This window comes from Ovis aries, chromosome 12 (genome assembly GCF_016772045.2).
Source record: "Ovis aries strain OAR_USU_Benz2616 breed Rambouillet chromosome 12, ARS-UI_Ramb_v3.0, whole genome shotgun sequence".
Classification (NCBI taxonomy): Eukaryota; Metazoa; Chordata; class Mammalia; order Artiodactyla; family Bovidae; genus Ovis; species Ovis aries.
Genome location: NC_056065.1, coordinates 58913590 through 58930576, shown reverse-complemented (window position 1 = coordinate 58930576; position 16987 = coordinate 58913590). Strand labels below are relative to the sequence as shown.

Here is a 16987-nt window from a genome sequence, read left to right as displayed (position 1 = left end):
GGGATGGGACAGAAGGATTATCAACGGATGCAAGAAAACTTTTTAGAAGAATTAGATGTTCATCTTCTTGATTGTGGTGGTGGTTTCATGGTTATTTAAGTCTGCTGTATGTCAAACATAACAAACTGTTTTTTTAAGATGTATGTATTTTTTTAAGACATATGATCAGAACGTAACATTTCAATTCACTTCCCATTGCCATATTGCCCACAGCTCAAAGAATCAAAGATTTTTAAGAACTGCAATTCATTCATGCATGTGTGCTAAGTTACTTCAGTCGTATTTGACTCTTTGTGACCCCATCGACTGTAGCCCGCCAGGCTCCTCTGTCCATGGGATTCACCAGGCAAGAATAATAGAATGGGTTGTCATGCCCCCCTCCCGGGGATCTTTCCGACACAGAGATCGAACCAGCGTCTCTTATGTCTCCTGCACTGGCAGGCAGGTTCTTTACCACTAGTGCTACCTAGGGAAAGTTAAATTCATAACTGATTCACACAGCATGTTGTGTTTAAATCATGCTTTAAGTTTCTGAGTCCTTGAAATACAAACCTTAGGATATTTTTAAATTACAAAGGATATGCACCATAAAGCCAGGTTTAAGAGGAGCTGAGATGAACACAAATCAGGCCCAACAAGAGGCCAGTGTTCTTGGTTTTTGAAAAAGAACACAGGAATTCTATAAATATCCTAAAATATCTCTTATATGGCCAGGCTCTGATCAATGTTTGGGTTTACTTGGCTCTATAAAAGTAGATTCTCTTTTCAGAATTTCTCATATCAAAAGGGAGAACCACTTGAAGTGTAAGTCCTAGAATAAATAAAGCTATGCCCCAGATGAATACAATTCATGGTTCTTATGACTGTGTGGTCTCTTAAATTTCAGTATTCTTACTGGCTTGGTCAAGCATAAATAAAAGGCTGACAAAGGCACGCTTTCAAAGGGAAAAAAAGTCCTATTTTTATATTTTGTATTACTGCTAAAAATACATAAATTTAGATCACCATTAGAATTTGTATAAACTTTTTTATATGTAGAAATATTCACACCACTTACCACAAACAGCTTTCTCATGTAGTCTACAGTCAATAAAACTTGGACAACTCTACAAAGATGTTCAGTTATAACATCCAAAGCATACCCAGCACATCAAATGTCATTATTTTACAGTTACAGTGCTGTATAAAGCACATAGGTAAACTACAGGTTCAAGGTTCAAATTAACAAACATCACAGTGAGTGCTTTTTATAATAACAGTTTAAAGTTTTTATCTATGAGAAACCAAATTATATAGTAGTGAAGAGAACAGACTCAAGAGTGAACTGCCTGAGTTCCAATCTCATACTAGCCGCCCACTTGCTCCATAACCTTGGCCAAGTTCCTTTACGTCTCTGTGTCTCTGATTCCTCACCTATAAAATCCGGATAATAATAGCATTTACTTCATAGGATAGCTACAAAGATTAAATAGACATAAAGAACCTAGAACTGCACCTGGCTCATGTAAGTATTCAGAAGTTTTACATTATTGTTGTCATTATAATCATGATTATGACTATCACTGTTATTAGAGTTAAGATTACTATATTGGATAATTAACACTTATTACTGATAATATGAAAAACAAGAATATGTCTAAGAATTAATATAAAAGAAGGATGTAAATAGACATTTTTCAAAACAAGATATACAAACAACCAAAAAGCATATGAAAAGATGTTCAGCATCACCCATCATAAGGGAAATGAAGATCAAACCCATGATGAGGTATCACTTCACACTGACTAGGATGGCTTTAATAAAAGAGAACAGAAAATAACGAGAGTGGGTGCCAGGAGGTAAAGAAACTGGAACCCTATACATTGCTGGTAGGAATGTAAAAATGCTGTGGAAAAGTTGTAGTTTCTCAAAAGTAGGTATAGACAATGAAGAGGGTTACGTAACATTGTGAATGTACTTAATATCACTGAATTGCATGCTTAAATAATTAAAATAAGTGTGGTATGTATATTCACCACAATAAAAGAAAAAAAATTAGTGCAAAAGAACATATTGGTTACTCTCTCCAGCATCCTCACTTTTATTCCTTCAGATCACCAGTGAACTCAAACCCATTCTTACCTATGTGGTTCCAAAAGAGGCACAGAAGGTAGAAAAAGACATATTGCTAAATTCTAAGAGTACTTAGGAAAGTCTAAAAATGCTACTTTAAACAGCTCATGACATATTTTAACACAAATATATTAAACTGGAAGCAGCAACTTAGGAACTTGGATAATAGAAATAGGGTAATATCCCCAAAGTGTACTAGATTGTAACTCACATTCCAGTCTTATTCACATTCTAATATAGCCTCACCAAGAATCTTTACATCAGTACCCTTACATGATTACTTCCCAATAAAATGGAGAAAAGAATGATCATGTTTCATAAATTTATTGAAAAAAAATGCAGGGTATTTTGAGACTGTAGGGAAAAATCCAACATTGAAAAAACATATCATTTTCTATAATGTGCTCACTGGTAAATGGAATAACATTGCTGGTTATGTAAGCAAAACATTACTATTGCCAGTTAAGCTACAGGTAAGGAAAGATGAAAAAGTAATGCATGAAAAAGTAATGTAACTATTTCTCAAGGTATGACAATCAAGGTGGACTTCCCAGGGGGCACTAGTGGTAAAGAACCCGCCTGCCAATGCATGGAACTTAAGAGACGCATGTTGGATCCCTAGGTCAGGAAGATCCCCTGGAGGAGGGCATGGCAACCAACTCCAGTATTCCTGCCTGGAGAAAACCATGGACAGAGGAACCTGGCAGGCTACAACAAATGGGTTCGCAAAAGAGTTCGAGGCAACTGATGTGACTTAGCATACAAGCATAACAATCAAGTTGTACACTAAAAAAAGCTAAAATGCAAATACCTAAAAATATCCTCAAACTGATTAAAGGTGTGCTTGAAAAAGAATGACCTCGGACTTTCTGACCTGAGCAAAACAGCAAGACATATGGCTATATCAAATCCTCTAGAGCAGGGATCCCCAACCTCCAGGATCTAAGGCCTGATGATCTGAGGTAGAGCTGATGCAATAATAATGGAAATAAAGTGCACAATAAATGTAACGCACTTGAAACATCCTGAAACCATCCCTTGCCTCCTCTATCCCAGGTCCATGGAAAAACTGTCTTTCACGAAACTGGCCCGATGCCAAAAAGACTGGGGACCACTGCTCTACAGTGTCTTTCTGTTTCAATAGGAATCACCACATATGATACTGTTCTTTACTATGTTATCAACTAAGATTCAGACATTAGCAAATAAAGCATTTCTATGAGGATGAAAACTACTCTGAAGTCTTTATGAAGCCAGAAAATACTAAAAGTACACTCATTTTTTAGATTTGAACCATGTCTTTGGTTAGTGCTGGGCATCTTTTTCAAGGTCTGTTCTTTGAATCAGGCTAACCACTATCCACTGGGTAACACTGGTCCATTACAAAACAGAAATGTGCACTAGAAAGGCCTTGGGCTTTCTCAATCAGAGATATGCCTGAAATTTATAAACAAACACAAAATGTAACTGTTAAACCTACAGAAATCAAGGAAAGAAAATACTCATATGTCATATCCTGCCCAAATTTAAATCAAAATCTCCTACAAACTTCCACAATATTAACTGGATACAGGATTCTACATTTCATTCTTAAACTGCTCTACGTGACTATTAAAAGTTAAACTACTTTGTTCCTTTCTAAGTTTGCTTCTATTACATGCTAAACAAATAGCTAATGAATAAGAGACAATTTGGGTATGATTTCAACTAAATAGCATTTTGGAAAAGGAGAAACTATGGAGGCAGTAAAAACATCAGTGCTTGCCACGAGCTGGGAGGTAGTGGGTAGGGAGAGATGAACAGGGCACACAGGATTTTTAAGGCAGTAAAAATAATCTGTATGCTTTGACTCCATATTCATGCTTCCCTCATTCACTTGGAAATATGCCATTAATCAAAAGGAGTACCACTGAGAAAAAATTCAGTTTTGAAGGTAAGCTATTAGAACTCTGAGCATATTTAATATGTGCTAAATAACATTTAAGACACTACATGCACCTGTATGCTCAGTTGTGTCCAACCCTTTGCAACCCTATGCAATGCAGCCCACCAGGCTCCTCTGTCCATGGGATTCTCCAGGCAGAAACACTGGAGTGCTTGCCACGTCCTTCTCCAGGGGACCTTCCCAACCTAGGGATCAAACCTGTGTCTCCTACATTGGCAGGCAGATTCTTTACCTCTGAGCCACCTGGGAATTTCACTACAGGAAATCTAGGCAAACATACTTCAATATGTTGAATGCAGCAATACAGAAGTAGGACTTAAAATTATGAGCCATATTTTCATATATTTGTGGGAGGAACTGCTTTCCAGAAAGGTCACACAAAGTTGGCACTAAGTCTCAGGCCTTTAAAAACATACTCTTCTAGGAATTCGGCCTAAGGAAATAGTCAGAAGTTCAAAGATCTGTAAACAAAGAGAATCAGTAGACTGTAAACAAAATATTTTTGAAAAATGTTAATATTTAAAATAGGATAATGGTTAGATAAGTTATGTTAAATTAGTCATTAACAAATTATATTTTCAAAGAAGCTTCAGTAATAAAGCAGTGTGACACTGGCATACGAATATACAGAGACCAAAAGAACACAGTAGAAAATCTTGAAATAAACTAAATTGTATATGACAATCTAGTAAAGGATAAAGGAGACGTCTTAAATCAGTGGGGGAAAACATGAATTATTCAATAAATGTTGCCAGGATAACTGAAAAATCATCTTTCTGAAAACGAAATTATATCCATATCTCATACCTTATACCAGGATGAATTCCAAATGGATCAAAGATTTAAAAAAAAAGAAAAGAACTAGACAAACCATGGGAGAGTTGGAACTTCGGAATAGGAAAGGCCATTCTAACAGAAAACCAAAAAGCCATAAAAGACTGACATATTCAACTGTATAAGAACAATTTCCTCATAGAGGAAAAGAAAAACAAAACACAAATTACAATACCATCAACTCACAGCAGACAAAGGGTTCTTAACATACTAAGAGTCCCTGCAAATCACTAAAGGATCCAACAACCCAATAAAAAGGGGCAAAAGATATGTACAGTCACAAAAAAGGCTATATTTAAATGACTCTGTATGATACTCAATCACATTTAAGGTAAGATTTGAAAATTTAAAACTATGACTATTTTTTACTTTTTAGATTGTCACATTAAAAAATACTTGATAATTCACTATATAGGAAGATGGGCACTCTCATACATTGATGTATTAGTAACTTAGCAGTGTCTGACTCTGCAATCCCATGAATTGTAGCCCGCCAGGCTCCACTGTCCATGGAATTCTCCAGACAAAAATACTGGAGTGGGTTGCCATTTTCTTCTCCAGGGGATCTTTCCAACCCACGAACTGAACCTGGGTCTCCTGCATTTCAAGCAGATTCTTTACGGTCTGAGCCACTGGGAAGCCCCAAACTTTGGTGGAGAAATATAAATAGGTGCAACACCAAAGAAAAGCAATTTAGGAATATCTTCCAAAATTTTAGAAAACACATGTCTCTGACCTAGCAATTCCATGAATTTTTGTTATAGATACACACACGCAAAATGGTTTATTTTCAAGACTATTTATATACTATCACCTGTACCAGCAAAACTCAGGGTTAAATGATGATTTTTCAATGCATCAAGCAGTCATAAAAACAATATGGAACCACTTTACAAATGGACAGGAAAATATATCCAAGATACAGTGATAAGTATGTGTGAAGGGGAAATACAAGGGAGGAATAACACAAAGTGTAGATCAATTCCTATAATGGGTCATCATTTCTGTTTCAAAAAAAAAGGATGAAAAAAGCATACAAGAGTAAAAACTATACTATCAATTCAGATACAAAACAATTAACAATAACCAGCTTCAGATCACCCCCCAAGAACACCAGATCAGCTTCCTTTGGGGGCCAGTCCAGCCATTTCATTAATGGCTCACACACACACACAAACAAAACTTTTTTGACCATGCAGCTTGTGTGACTTCCCAACCAGGGGCTGAACCCACACCGTTGGCAGTGAAAGCAGAGTCCTAACCAGTGGACAGACAGGGAATTCTGGGCCCTGAATTTTTTTTTTAACCTAAATTTCTCTGATCCTACACTTGGCAGAATCTTTTATCTATCTACTTCTAGGGGCTTCCAAGATACCACCAGCGGTAAAGAATATGCTTGCCAAAGCAGGAGAACAAAGGGACATGGGTTTGATCCCTGGGGCAGGCAGATCCCCTGGAGAAGGAAATGGCAACCCACTCCAGTATTCTTGCCTGGAAAATCCCATGGACAGAGGAGCCTGGTGGGCTACAGTCCACAGGGTCACAAAGAGTCGGACACGACGGAGCATATCTACTTCTACATGCATGAGACAGGTATGGAAGGATACACAAAAATTTCAAACATTTATTGATTGTGTGTGGGGTTGGGGGGACAATGATTGCTTGCCAGATGCCAAGTGACGGGTGAGGAGGAGGGGTTAGAGGCCTCATGGTATATCCTTTTATACCTTTTAAATTTTGAAAGTAGGAAACGTATTACCTATTTTAAAATTAAATTTAAAAATAGAAATATATTGGAAAATTTTTAAACATTGTCAAAGCCATAAGGAAATACACGATTAGAAAAAAGTGTGATATAAAATAGATGCAATATGATACCACATATGCACAAATGAGTATATCCATACAGAAAAGACTGAAATAAAATATAATATTAAAATAAGAATTATCTCTAAGAGGTGGAATTACAGCTGATTTTAATTTTCTTCATCTTCTCCTATAATTCCAATTATTTACATTAAGCATGGATTACATTCATAATTAGGAAAATAGTATTAACTTTTTAATGATATGAATCAGAGAGATTAGAAATTAAAAGGGAAGATATAATATAGTTACAGGTATTATCCAGGGTTCTAAGGATCATAAATGAAATATTCAAATTTCCTTAAAACATCCCTCCAATCACAGAAGAATTTAGGAAGAGACCTAATCTGGCCTCTAGTCCACCTCTAAATCCACCACTAAGAGATTATTCTTAACCTCCTACTTGGTGGATGTTTTGACCATTTTTGTTTTCTGTTACCTAGGTAATGGTACTTCCAGCACTTCCCTTAAAGACTGTGAAACTAACAATCTGGTATTTCTCACTGACCTTCAGCTTTGAAAGGCCATCTCCCTAAGGGAAAGCAGTAAGATCTAGAAGCTAAAACAGGAGGCTGAGGAATCTGAGGTTAAGAGTTCTAATCCTGACAAACTGTGGAATTTGTCTCCAATTTGGGGAATAAGCTAAATTTCCTGAGCCAGTTCCCTTACTGAGGAAACTTATAAAGATTATTTAGAAAAATATTTAGGACCACCCGTGCCTTATGTTAAAATTTTTCCTTTCTAAATTTTCACTCTCCCAAGGAATATCTGCAAGTATTACCAATCTCTTAGACCCAGCTATCTGGGTTTCCCTGATAGCTCAGTTGGTAAAGAATCTACCTGCAATGCAGGAGATCCCAGTTTGATCCCTGGGTTGGGAAGATCCACTGGAGAGGGATAGGCTACCCACTCCAGTATTCCTGGGCTTCCCTTGTGGCTCAGCTGATAAAGAAGCCACTTACAATGCAGGAGACCTGGGTTCGATCCCTGGGTTGGGAAGATCCCCTGGAGAAGGGAAAGGCTACCCATTCCAGTATTCTGGCCTGGAGAATTCCATGGACTACAGTCCATGGGGCCACAAAAGAGTCGGACACGACTTAATGACTAAACAACAATACCCGCAAAGGACACAAGGTGAACACAACTTGAGCCATGCTGAAGATAACTTATGGGGAAATGAGAATGCAATCAGTCTCTAAACTGGATCCTTAAGTGCAAAGCAACTGCAGACAACTAATTAATGTAACTCAACACTGGGTGAAGGAAGGTAAAACTCAGACTCCTAACACCTGAACCCTGCTGGTAGCGGTAAGATGATCACTACTTCAGCACAGCCAGTGAAGTTTTTCATGCTCTCAAGGGCTCCATTTTTCTCTCCTTCTCCCTCCTTTTTTTTCCCACTATATTCCCACTAACCCCACTGAGCTGGGCCTCAGGAGGTCCTTTCATCCCCTACTATTTACATATCATGTACTTCTTAATGGCTTCCTTCCCACTAGAAAACCAACCACATTAAACTTGTAAAGAGTTCTCTACCAACAGGTCTTGAGAAGCACTTGATAGCTTTTGGGAAGAAACACCCATCAGAGAGCAGGTATCCCACTGCCAAGGGCAGGTGAAGCGGTTTCAGTAGGGCCCTCAGCACACTTCAAACTCCTCCTCCTGGTTAACAAGACAGAACACCTCTCCAGTTACTTAAAAGTGATTCCAACAGGGCGGGACAAGGAAGCAGACAGCTGAATTTTTTCAGGATTAACTCAGTCATTAGTTGAATGCTTTTTTGTGGTTCACCTACTCAAAAGGTGATCAAACCACTTTGTGCTACTGAAGAGGGCAACTGCTAAGAACAATTACATAAACCCTCTGCTTTAATTTACCTCATGGTTCTTTCTAATGAAACAAAGTGTTACAAACCACTGCCTTGCCACCACTTCCTCAGTAATCTCAGTAAAGCCTATTTTGCCATGTGAATCCCTTTTCTTAGCAAATCAGAAAAAAATTATTCCATTCAACATAACAGGACACAACTCTACATCATCTTTTAAGGGGCATGCACTGAATCATATTACCTGAAAAATATTATTATATTATTATATTAATATATCATATTAATATAATAATATATTAATATATCTGAAAAGATTATCTAAAAAAGATAAAGGCAATCTTTGTTAAATATTAAGTATTTAATTTGAAAATTAAATATTTGTTTAAACTATTCTCAGATAAACAGAACATTCTAGAATTTCATTTTATTTACTCCAGAGAATGTATACAGATCCTCAATTCCATACCAGCAATTCCTAAATCCAAAAAGCTGTGAACACTTTTTTTTATAACTTCTCTAGCAGTAAACTGACCTACAATGACATCATATTATGTATAGTCTTATATCATACTTGGTGTGAATACTCATTTAATTGCAGAACTACTAACATGACTGATTCTTGTTAAGTTTCTCCAGATACCCCAGGGGGGTTAGGTCACTGTATATATACCATATTTTCTAAAATTCAAAGTTTTGAATTCTGAAACACTAGTTCAAACGGTTCTGGAAAAGAGATTGTGGATGTACAGTTTCTATTCTGTAAGAATATTTTTGTTCTTTGAAAATGAAATAGCAAAAATGGATAACCATCAAGGACCAAGTGTATAGCACACAGAACCCTGCTCAACGTCATGTGGCAGCCTGGATGCATGTCTATGTACGGCTGAGCCCCTTCACTGTTCACCTGAAACTGTCACAACACTAGTTAACTGGCTATATCACGACACAAAATAAGTTTAAAAAAAAGAAAGAAAATGAAATAGCAATAAACCAACATGATAGAAGGCAGAAAAATACTAAGATATTGTAAAGGAAATTATCCACCATCTGTGACATTCGTAGAACACAGAAGTTAAATGACTACACAAATTTTCTCTCAAAGGCAAAAGGGGGGTCTGTTTGAAATCAACATAATTTAAAATAAACATTATATATCTAGGCCTTCTTGAAAGTTTTAACTTCAGTGGAGAACTGTCTACTACCACTGTGCATAAAATCTATTGGAGATCACAGGAAATTTAGGTGTCAACACTCAAAGTCAATGTGCCATCCTTGATGTGCCATGATTCCTAAAGATTCCTAAAACATTAATACTGATTTGTAAAAGCTCAATTAATCGCATTTGAGGAAATTAAAACACTTAAAGTAACATGAATATGTTTGGGGATATACTGAGTACATATTTACTGATTTTCTTCTGCCAATCAATTAGCTAAAGCACGTAAAACTTTTAGTCTTGGCTGAGCAATTTCATTTATCTACATGTTAATACACAACAGGAGTCATGGGGTGCATATCTAAGATATGTAAGAATGAGTGATTTGCTAAGACTATTCAAAGTGAATTATGCTAAGATCATGCTGTGTAAGGTCAGTTGACTTAGATACAACTAATTCATACTGCACCAAAATAAAACAACTTCCTGGACTTGTTACTGGTTGCAACATTTTAAGTAACTATAGAAACATTCTCTAAAAATGCAATAAAATATACTTTCTAAATTAAAACACCATCCTTTAATTGGTGAAGCATAAACAATATTATTTACTACAAACAGGTAGGACTTCTATCCCTACCAACTCATATCCAGTTCGAGAAACTCTTACCAAATTCTCATTGCCATATTCTAGAACTGTATGATATTTGATATAGCATGATTAATTCCCTTTTTTTCTGCTTGCTGAAACTGTACCAGTCTTCAGAAACTTTCTAAGAGGTCTCTACCAGTCATTAAGAAACAATGAGCCATATATTAGCTTAATGGTATACAATAATGCTGATGTTATTTATTAACTGAATATTTTAGATAAGTCCTGCCCATGCTATTAAAACAGTATGGTTTCTTGGTGATCAATTCATCATGATAATTGTATTTCCCTTCTAGTTATTAAAGAGCACTGCTGTGCATACACTTGCAGACCTGTTGTACTGATGGGTGCAGAGCTCCAATGCCGCCACAGCTAGAGACCGATATCTTAAATTTCCCCCAAATAGTGTCCTTCACTCATCTTCCACTCATGGTAATGTAGTTAATTTTAACGTCCTCATTGTTTACCAGAAAGCACAGACAGTGAGGCTGGCTTCGCCGCTCCCGTTTCCTTTTGCTGGGCTGCTGAGCTTTTTCAGCCAATTGACTTTGCTTTGAGGCTATAAATATCTGAAAAATGTTCTGCATTTGATGCTCTTGGATTCTGCATCCATATTTAGCTGTTTGTGGCATGCCTTTGTTTAAGCTTCTCTACCACCCATACAGTCAGTCAGGTTGAGATCTGGATGGTCAAAGGACAGATGGATCAACATTCGACAGACACTGACTTACCACGGGGGAGGCATCAATCTGCTGGACACTGTGACAATGAAGGGAGTGGCAAGACAGGAATACAAAGATCAGCAAGACAGACAGACTCTCTGGTGTCAAAAATTTTATAGTCTTGACGGGCATGGGCACAACTTACAGGAACAGTGGTAGAAGACAAATGGAACATTTTACAGCTAAAAGAAAATGAAGAACAGCATGATTTTCTCTTAGTCCTGTCTCAAAGATGTGCACTTGTTTGTGTTCTAAATATAGATCCACGTATATATATTTCAAAAAAGTTTCCACTCGTGACAACACACAAAACCCTGGATATAAGTATTATCTACCAAAGAGCCAGACCTATCAGTAGCAAACTCAAAACGGTGTCCAGTCTTCAAATTTTGCGAGGCAAACTAATAAAATATTGTTTTTAAAAGTTTGTGTAAATAAATAAAAGTTTCTGTTAAGATATCTGAGGGGAAGGGGGTAGTTCTGTTTCTGTTTGCATACTGATTTCAAACATAAGTATATTGCAGAGGATGTAAGCCATAACCAGAGGCCAACAGCACTTAATACAGCTCTTTACTTTAAACCCTATCTTTAAAGCCCACATGGCTATTTTAGGTCAGGTCTCAAAACTGAATGAGCTGGATCTGAGAACCCCATCCCCACCTTCCTATCTTGTGAAAACATTCCAAACAAATATACATTTGCCCTCAACATTCCTTCTTTCAAAACTCAGTTCATTGACCTTTTGATAAAAGTGCTCCCCAGAAACCCGACAATCATGATTTAAATGCATTAAAGGCTTGCTTGATGCCTGGCCTCAAGTCAGGCTGGAAGTGGGAGACCAAGTTGTAGGTAAAATAATAGGGCAGGTCATAGAATCAGAGAACTTTAAAGCTAAAATATACCATAGATACCAATTACTCCAGACTCCACATTTTATGTAGAAACCTAAGCACACGGACTTAAAATTACTTGCCCAAAGTTAGACAACAATTTGTGGCAAAGCCAGAATGAAAACCCAGGTTCACAATCTCCAGCTGCATACTCTACACTAGTTTCTGGATTTCTTTAAAAAGCATTTGAATACATTCATCAAAGTCTCTTCCAGTTGTGTAAAAGAACCTTGATGTTCCAAAACAATCAGGATTAAACAAATAATAAAATCAAAACAAACTTTTCCAAATTGATTTTCTACATTCTATTATTTTTGCATCAAAGCTTTTCTAAGAACTATACAATAGGCAACTTAAAAACTAGCCAAGGATATAGAAAAGTCAAGAGTCATTAAGATAGTTTTAGAATATTTACATCAAACTAAAGATGGACAGGGAGGCCTGGCGTGTTCATGGGGTCGCAAAGAGTCGGACACGACTGAGCGACTGAACTGAACTGAACTGAAAGACAATAAAGTAGTATCCTCTAAGAGCTGCCTTAGAGGAAGGAAAGTGGCAGTACTAAATAGTAAATAAAAACTATTTCTGGCTAATTGATAGGGAAGACAAAAAAGCTACAATGCAGCAGAAAATCTGCAAATTAACTCTGAAATTTTATATTCATTAAATATGTGTTTGTGAGAGAGAATATACATGTATATTTTTAAGAGGGCTTCCCTAGTGGCTCAGATGGTAAAGATTCCACCTGCAATGCAGGAGACCTGGGTTCAATCCCTGAGTTGGGAAGATCCCCTGCAGGAGGGCAGGGCAACACTTAGTATTCTTGCAGGCTACAGTCCATGGGATCGCAAAGAGTTAGACACAACTGAGCAAATATGCACAGCACATATATTTAAGAAACAATATATACATACACACACATACACACACATACACACACATACACACACATATACACACAAACCTAGGCCTAGGAATGGACTACAAAAACAAGCACATTCATTTTATGGGTTACATTCAAAGTATGTAGCTAACACTAGGTCTAGAAAACCCAGACAGAACTACTGAATTGTCATTCATATTCTTGCAGTAACAAGGCTAACTTCATACAAAAAAACAATATGCAAAAGAAGTATATAAGAAAAGATAGGACAGGAGAGGAAAAAGTTGTAACCTCCAATATACTCTAATTCAAGTTCAACTTCAGATTTTCACCACCCTTTGTTATAAACCATCAGCTAAGTAGGACTAGCAGGTGAATGAAAAATCAGGCACTCAAGTTTTTAATCTGCTGAGAATGAACCGGATGACCTTGCATCATCTCCCACTTCTTTGCTTTAATTCTTTCAGCTAACTAAAACAACATCAAGAAACATTTACAAACAGCCAGCAAAATACAAAGTGCTGCATACATAAATCCATTTTAAAAAGGCTATAAAAACTGCTGGATTTTTAGAACTGCAAGGACTATTAAGGGATTATTTAATCCAATCCACTCATTTTACAGATGAGGAATCAGAGGTCAAAAAAGTGATCTGATCTGCTCCAAATCACATAAGACACTTAGCGGCAGAACTGAGACAAAAATTCGTATCTCTGGACTCCTAGTTCTATGATCTATCTCTCTGATAGTGATAGACAAAGTCTTGAAATCAACTAAACTATCCAGGAAGACAACTTCAAAGTCACCGTCACTCCTGAATAGTAAACACATAACCTGCTCAAGATGGGGAAAAAAAAAAAAAGCCAAAAACACATAAAGTAATTGATCACTATATGCTTAGATGCACATGACTGCAGGATAACACCTTAAACTTGTGTTGATTTCAGGTGCTTCAAGCTTGCCATCTTATACTCAGCCACATGACTAATGTCTTTTATATCCCTGTGAGCTAAGTGATAAACACCTTGATGTTTCAGTGATTTGGAAAGCAACAGCTCAGTCCTGAATGCCAGGCTATAAATCTTTGGGCTACAGGTTTTCAAAATCAGCATGGCTTAAACGCTGCCACAAGGCTTGCCCTTATAGAATCTCATCATTCAGTTTTAATTAAAGAGGTGGTTACTAGGAATGCAGAAAGGGAAAGTTTTAGTGTGTTCATCACTTTTTAACTTGCTGAGTAGCAATCCAGTCACTTTACAAAGAGCACCAGAAACAATAGTGCAATCTGAAACAATCCACACCCCTTGGACTAAGTGCTTGCCTTTGGAGAGTAAGGTTCAGAAAGAGGTTACAGAAGTAAGACTGTTCCCCTTCTCAAATGAATACTTCTGATTTTTACTTTATTATCTTAACCTCCACTAAGCTTTTTCATAATATCTTGGTTTGCAGTCTTCCCTTGCTCAAGACTGATTGATTTCCTGGTGTCTTCTTCTTGAAGATCGGCAGACACCTCCCTTGAAGTAACCACCTGAAAATTAAGGCTTCATATCCCAACTCCACCTTAAACTTACTGTAGGAACCTGAAAAGGTCCAAAGACCATACTGAGTCACATCTCTCTCAAGGGCAAGTCTGGAGAAACTTGTCAGAAATGCACCCCCAGAACAAAAAGGGATGTGGGAAACGGACCCAGGATGGATGGGGACTGAGAATAGATGGGACTGAGACCTGGGGAATGCATTTCTGCCTGAGCAAAGATAAGAAACATCAGCCTCTAAGACGGCCTTAGGTCCTTACCGTACACGCGGACCCAGCTCTGTTGCTGGCACACGGACTCCAGAAGAATCCGATCCAACATGCCACCGGCCATGGCCCCACTGACCGGGACAACCGCGTCCAGCTCCTCCGGGGGGAGCGGCGAGTCGGACTCCAATCCCGGGAACATCTCTGGCCAGGACAGCGCCTCCGCGGCTCCTCCGGACGACAGGGAGAGCTCCATGGTGCCCCGGAGGGACAAGGCGGCGGCGGCGGCGGGGCGGGCGCGCGGCTCCGCGCCCTGCTTGCGGAAAGGGGAGGCGGAGAGCGCAGCAGCGGGGGCACGGACCCGAGCGGCAGCCGGCGCGGACGCGGCTCACCTCCTTCCCCGCCGCCCACTGCCCGCGGCTCGGGCGCAGCAGCCCACCTGCAGCCGGCGGGCGGGACCCAGGCCGGGAGGCGGATCCAGCGTGGCCCCGGGCGGGGGGTGGGTCCGGGCTCAGGTGTGGGTCCCTCCCGGGAGGGACGTGTAAGGACCCGGGAGAGGCGGCTCGCCCGCCGGCCCCCTCGGAGCCGCCTTTCTGTGCCCCCGCCGACGTCTCCCGCGGGCCGATCGGGCCGGGGCTGGGGATGGAGCGGGGCAGAGCAGGGCTGGGCTGGGGGCGTCGCCGCCAGGGGCCGCCCCCTTTGACCGGCTCCCGCCGCCGCCGCAGCCGCCGCTCAGGGGCTCCGAATGTCCACTCCCTCAGCCTGTGGGGAGGGCGGTGGCCCCGGGTTTTCGCCCGCCAGTCTTCCGCACCCTCCCCAGGAATGAACCTGGCCCGCCCCCTAACTCTCAGGACACGGCTCCCGCCGCGGCTGGGGCTCCGGCTCCGACTCCGCCGCGGATCCCACAAGCCCGGCAGCCGCGGCGGTGGCGGCGGCAGGCGGCATCCCAGGGTGATAGGCCGGAGCAATCGAGGGCCGAGGGCCCAGCCGCGTGTGCAGTGGAATAACGAAGCGGAGGAGGAACTGCTGCCGAAGGCAGGAAAAATCGGACACCGAATTATTCACCCAGCCGGTTCCGCCTACTTCCCAAATACTCTCTCCCCGACCGCCCTTACAGTGTGTTTCCCTGTCTCCCTGTCTCCCCAATTGCTGCTTGAAGTGGAGCCGGCGTGGAGAGGCGGGGAGGAAAAGTGATGCGGGAAATTTAAAAAGAAAGGAAAAGAACTTCCCTTTCCCCTCTCCCCCCTCTTCCTACCCCTTTCCTTGTATGTATGCATTTATGTCTATATTTGTTTGGACAACCGTTTCTTTCTTATTGGACGGAGACATTGGAGAGGCTGTTTTATTTTACAGTCACCCTAAGGGAAACGCTTCCTTCCTTCCCAGAGAGGAGAGTTGGCAGCGGGGTCTGGGATTGTGGAATTGTGTGGGATCGGAGCTCTGCGCCCTGTCCGCGCTAAAGCTGGACTTGTCATCGGTTTAGAATAGCATGGCTCAAAAGTGTGGTGTGGATGGATGGACGGGCCTCGTAAGCACATGAAATGCTCAAAAGCCCAGAATTAGCTAAGCATATTTCTCTTTTTTAGCCTTTGATCTTTGTGCAACATCTTGGCTTTTTTTTTTTTTTTTTTTTTTTTTGTGCCAACTCTTCTAATGATATCTCTTGCGTTTTATTTTTGGTCTATTTGTAGCCTGTCTCCCTTGACCTTGGGTTTAATTTTATGCCCACCCAAGGCGATATTATTTACCAATTCAGCTTTAAGAGTGGCTGGAAAAGTAATAATTATCATTTTAAAACTGAACAGTAACAACTTAAAAGCGTCTTGCACATAGTGCATTTCCAGCAATGTTTCTTGAACATGGCTATGTAAAGCCAAACAACGATTCCACAAGTGTGTGTGTGTGTTTTCTCTTTTTGGAGGGTTTTATTCTGTGTTTTCCCCCTGTTTTTCTCTACTTAGCACAACAAGACTGGTCTACAAGGAGACATTTTCAGTTTCTGTATTGTTTGGGTTGATCATGAGCTATGAGGACACATTTTGTCGTTTTCTCCAAACTCTTATTTAGAGTAATAGTGCTTCATAGCAGAAAGTAACCTTAGAGAGAATCTGATCCTGCTTCTTGCTTAACAGGTGAGAAAACTGAGGAACAGTCATGTTAGCTGGCAAAGCTTCAATGATGACTGGTTACTTCAGCTTGGAACCCTTTGTGATTAAGTTTGTTGATATGTGGCTTGGTGATGTATTGAAGTGATCATTTCCAGTATCTAGAACCCTGATTTCTTACTATCTGACTCCATATGCAGACTTCCTAGTGTGAGATAGCTCAGTGTTTGGGTGGACAAAAGAAAGTGTTGA

At 39.8% G+C, this 16987-nt stretch overlaps 1 protein-coding gene across 3 annotated transcripts in view; it reads right to left on the bottom strand.

Moving 5' to 3' along the window:
- Nucleotides 1-15542, bottom strand: part of RASAL2 (RAS protein activator like 2) — a 392695-nt gene extending 377153 nt beyond the window's left edge. For all 3 annotated transcript variants that reach the window (XM_027975906.2, XM_027975907.2, XM_015099332.3), the window contains exon 1: nt 14685-15542. In XM_027975906.2, coding sequence (XP_027831707.1) covers nt 14685-14886 — 202 coding nt within the window. In that variant the 5' untranslated portion in view covers nt 14887-15542. The remainder of the gene's footprint in view (nt 1-14684) is intronic.
- Nucleotides 15543-16987: the final 1445 nt, after the last annotated feature.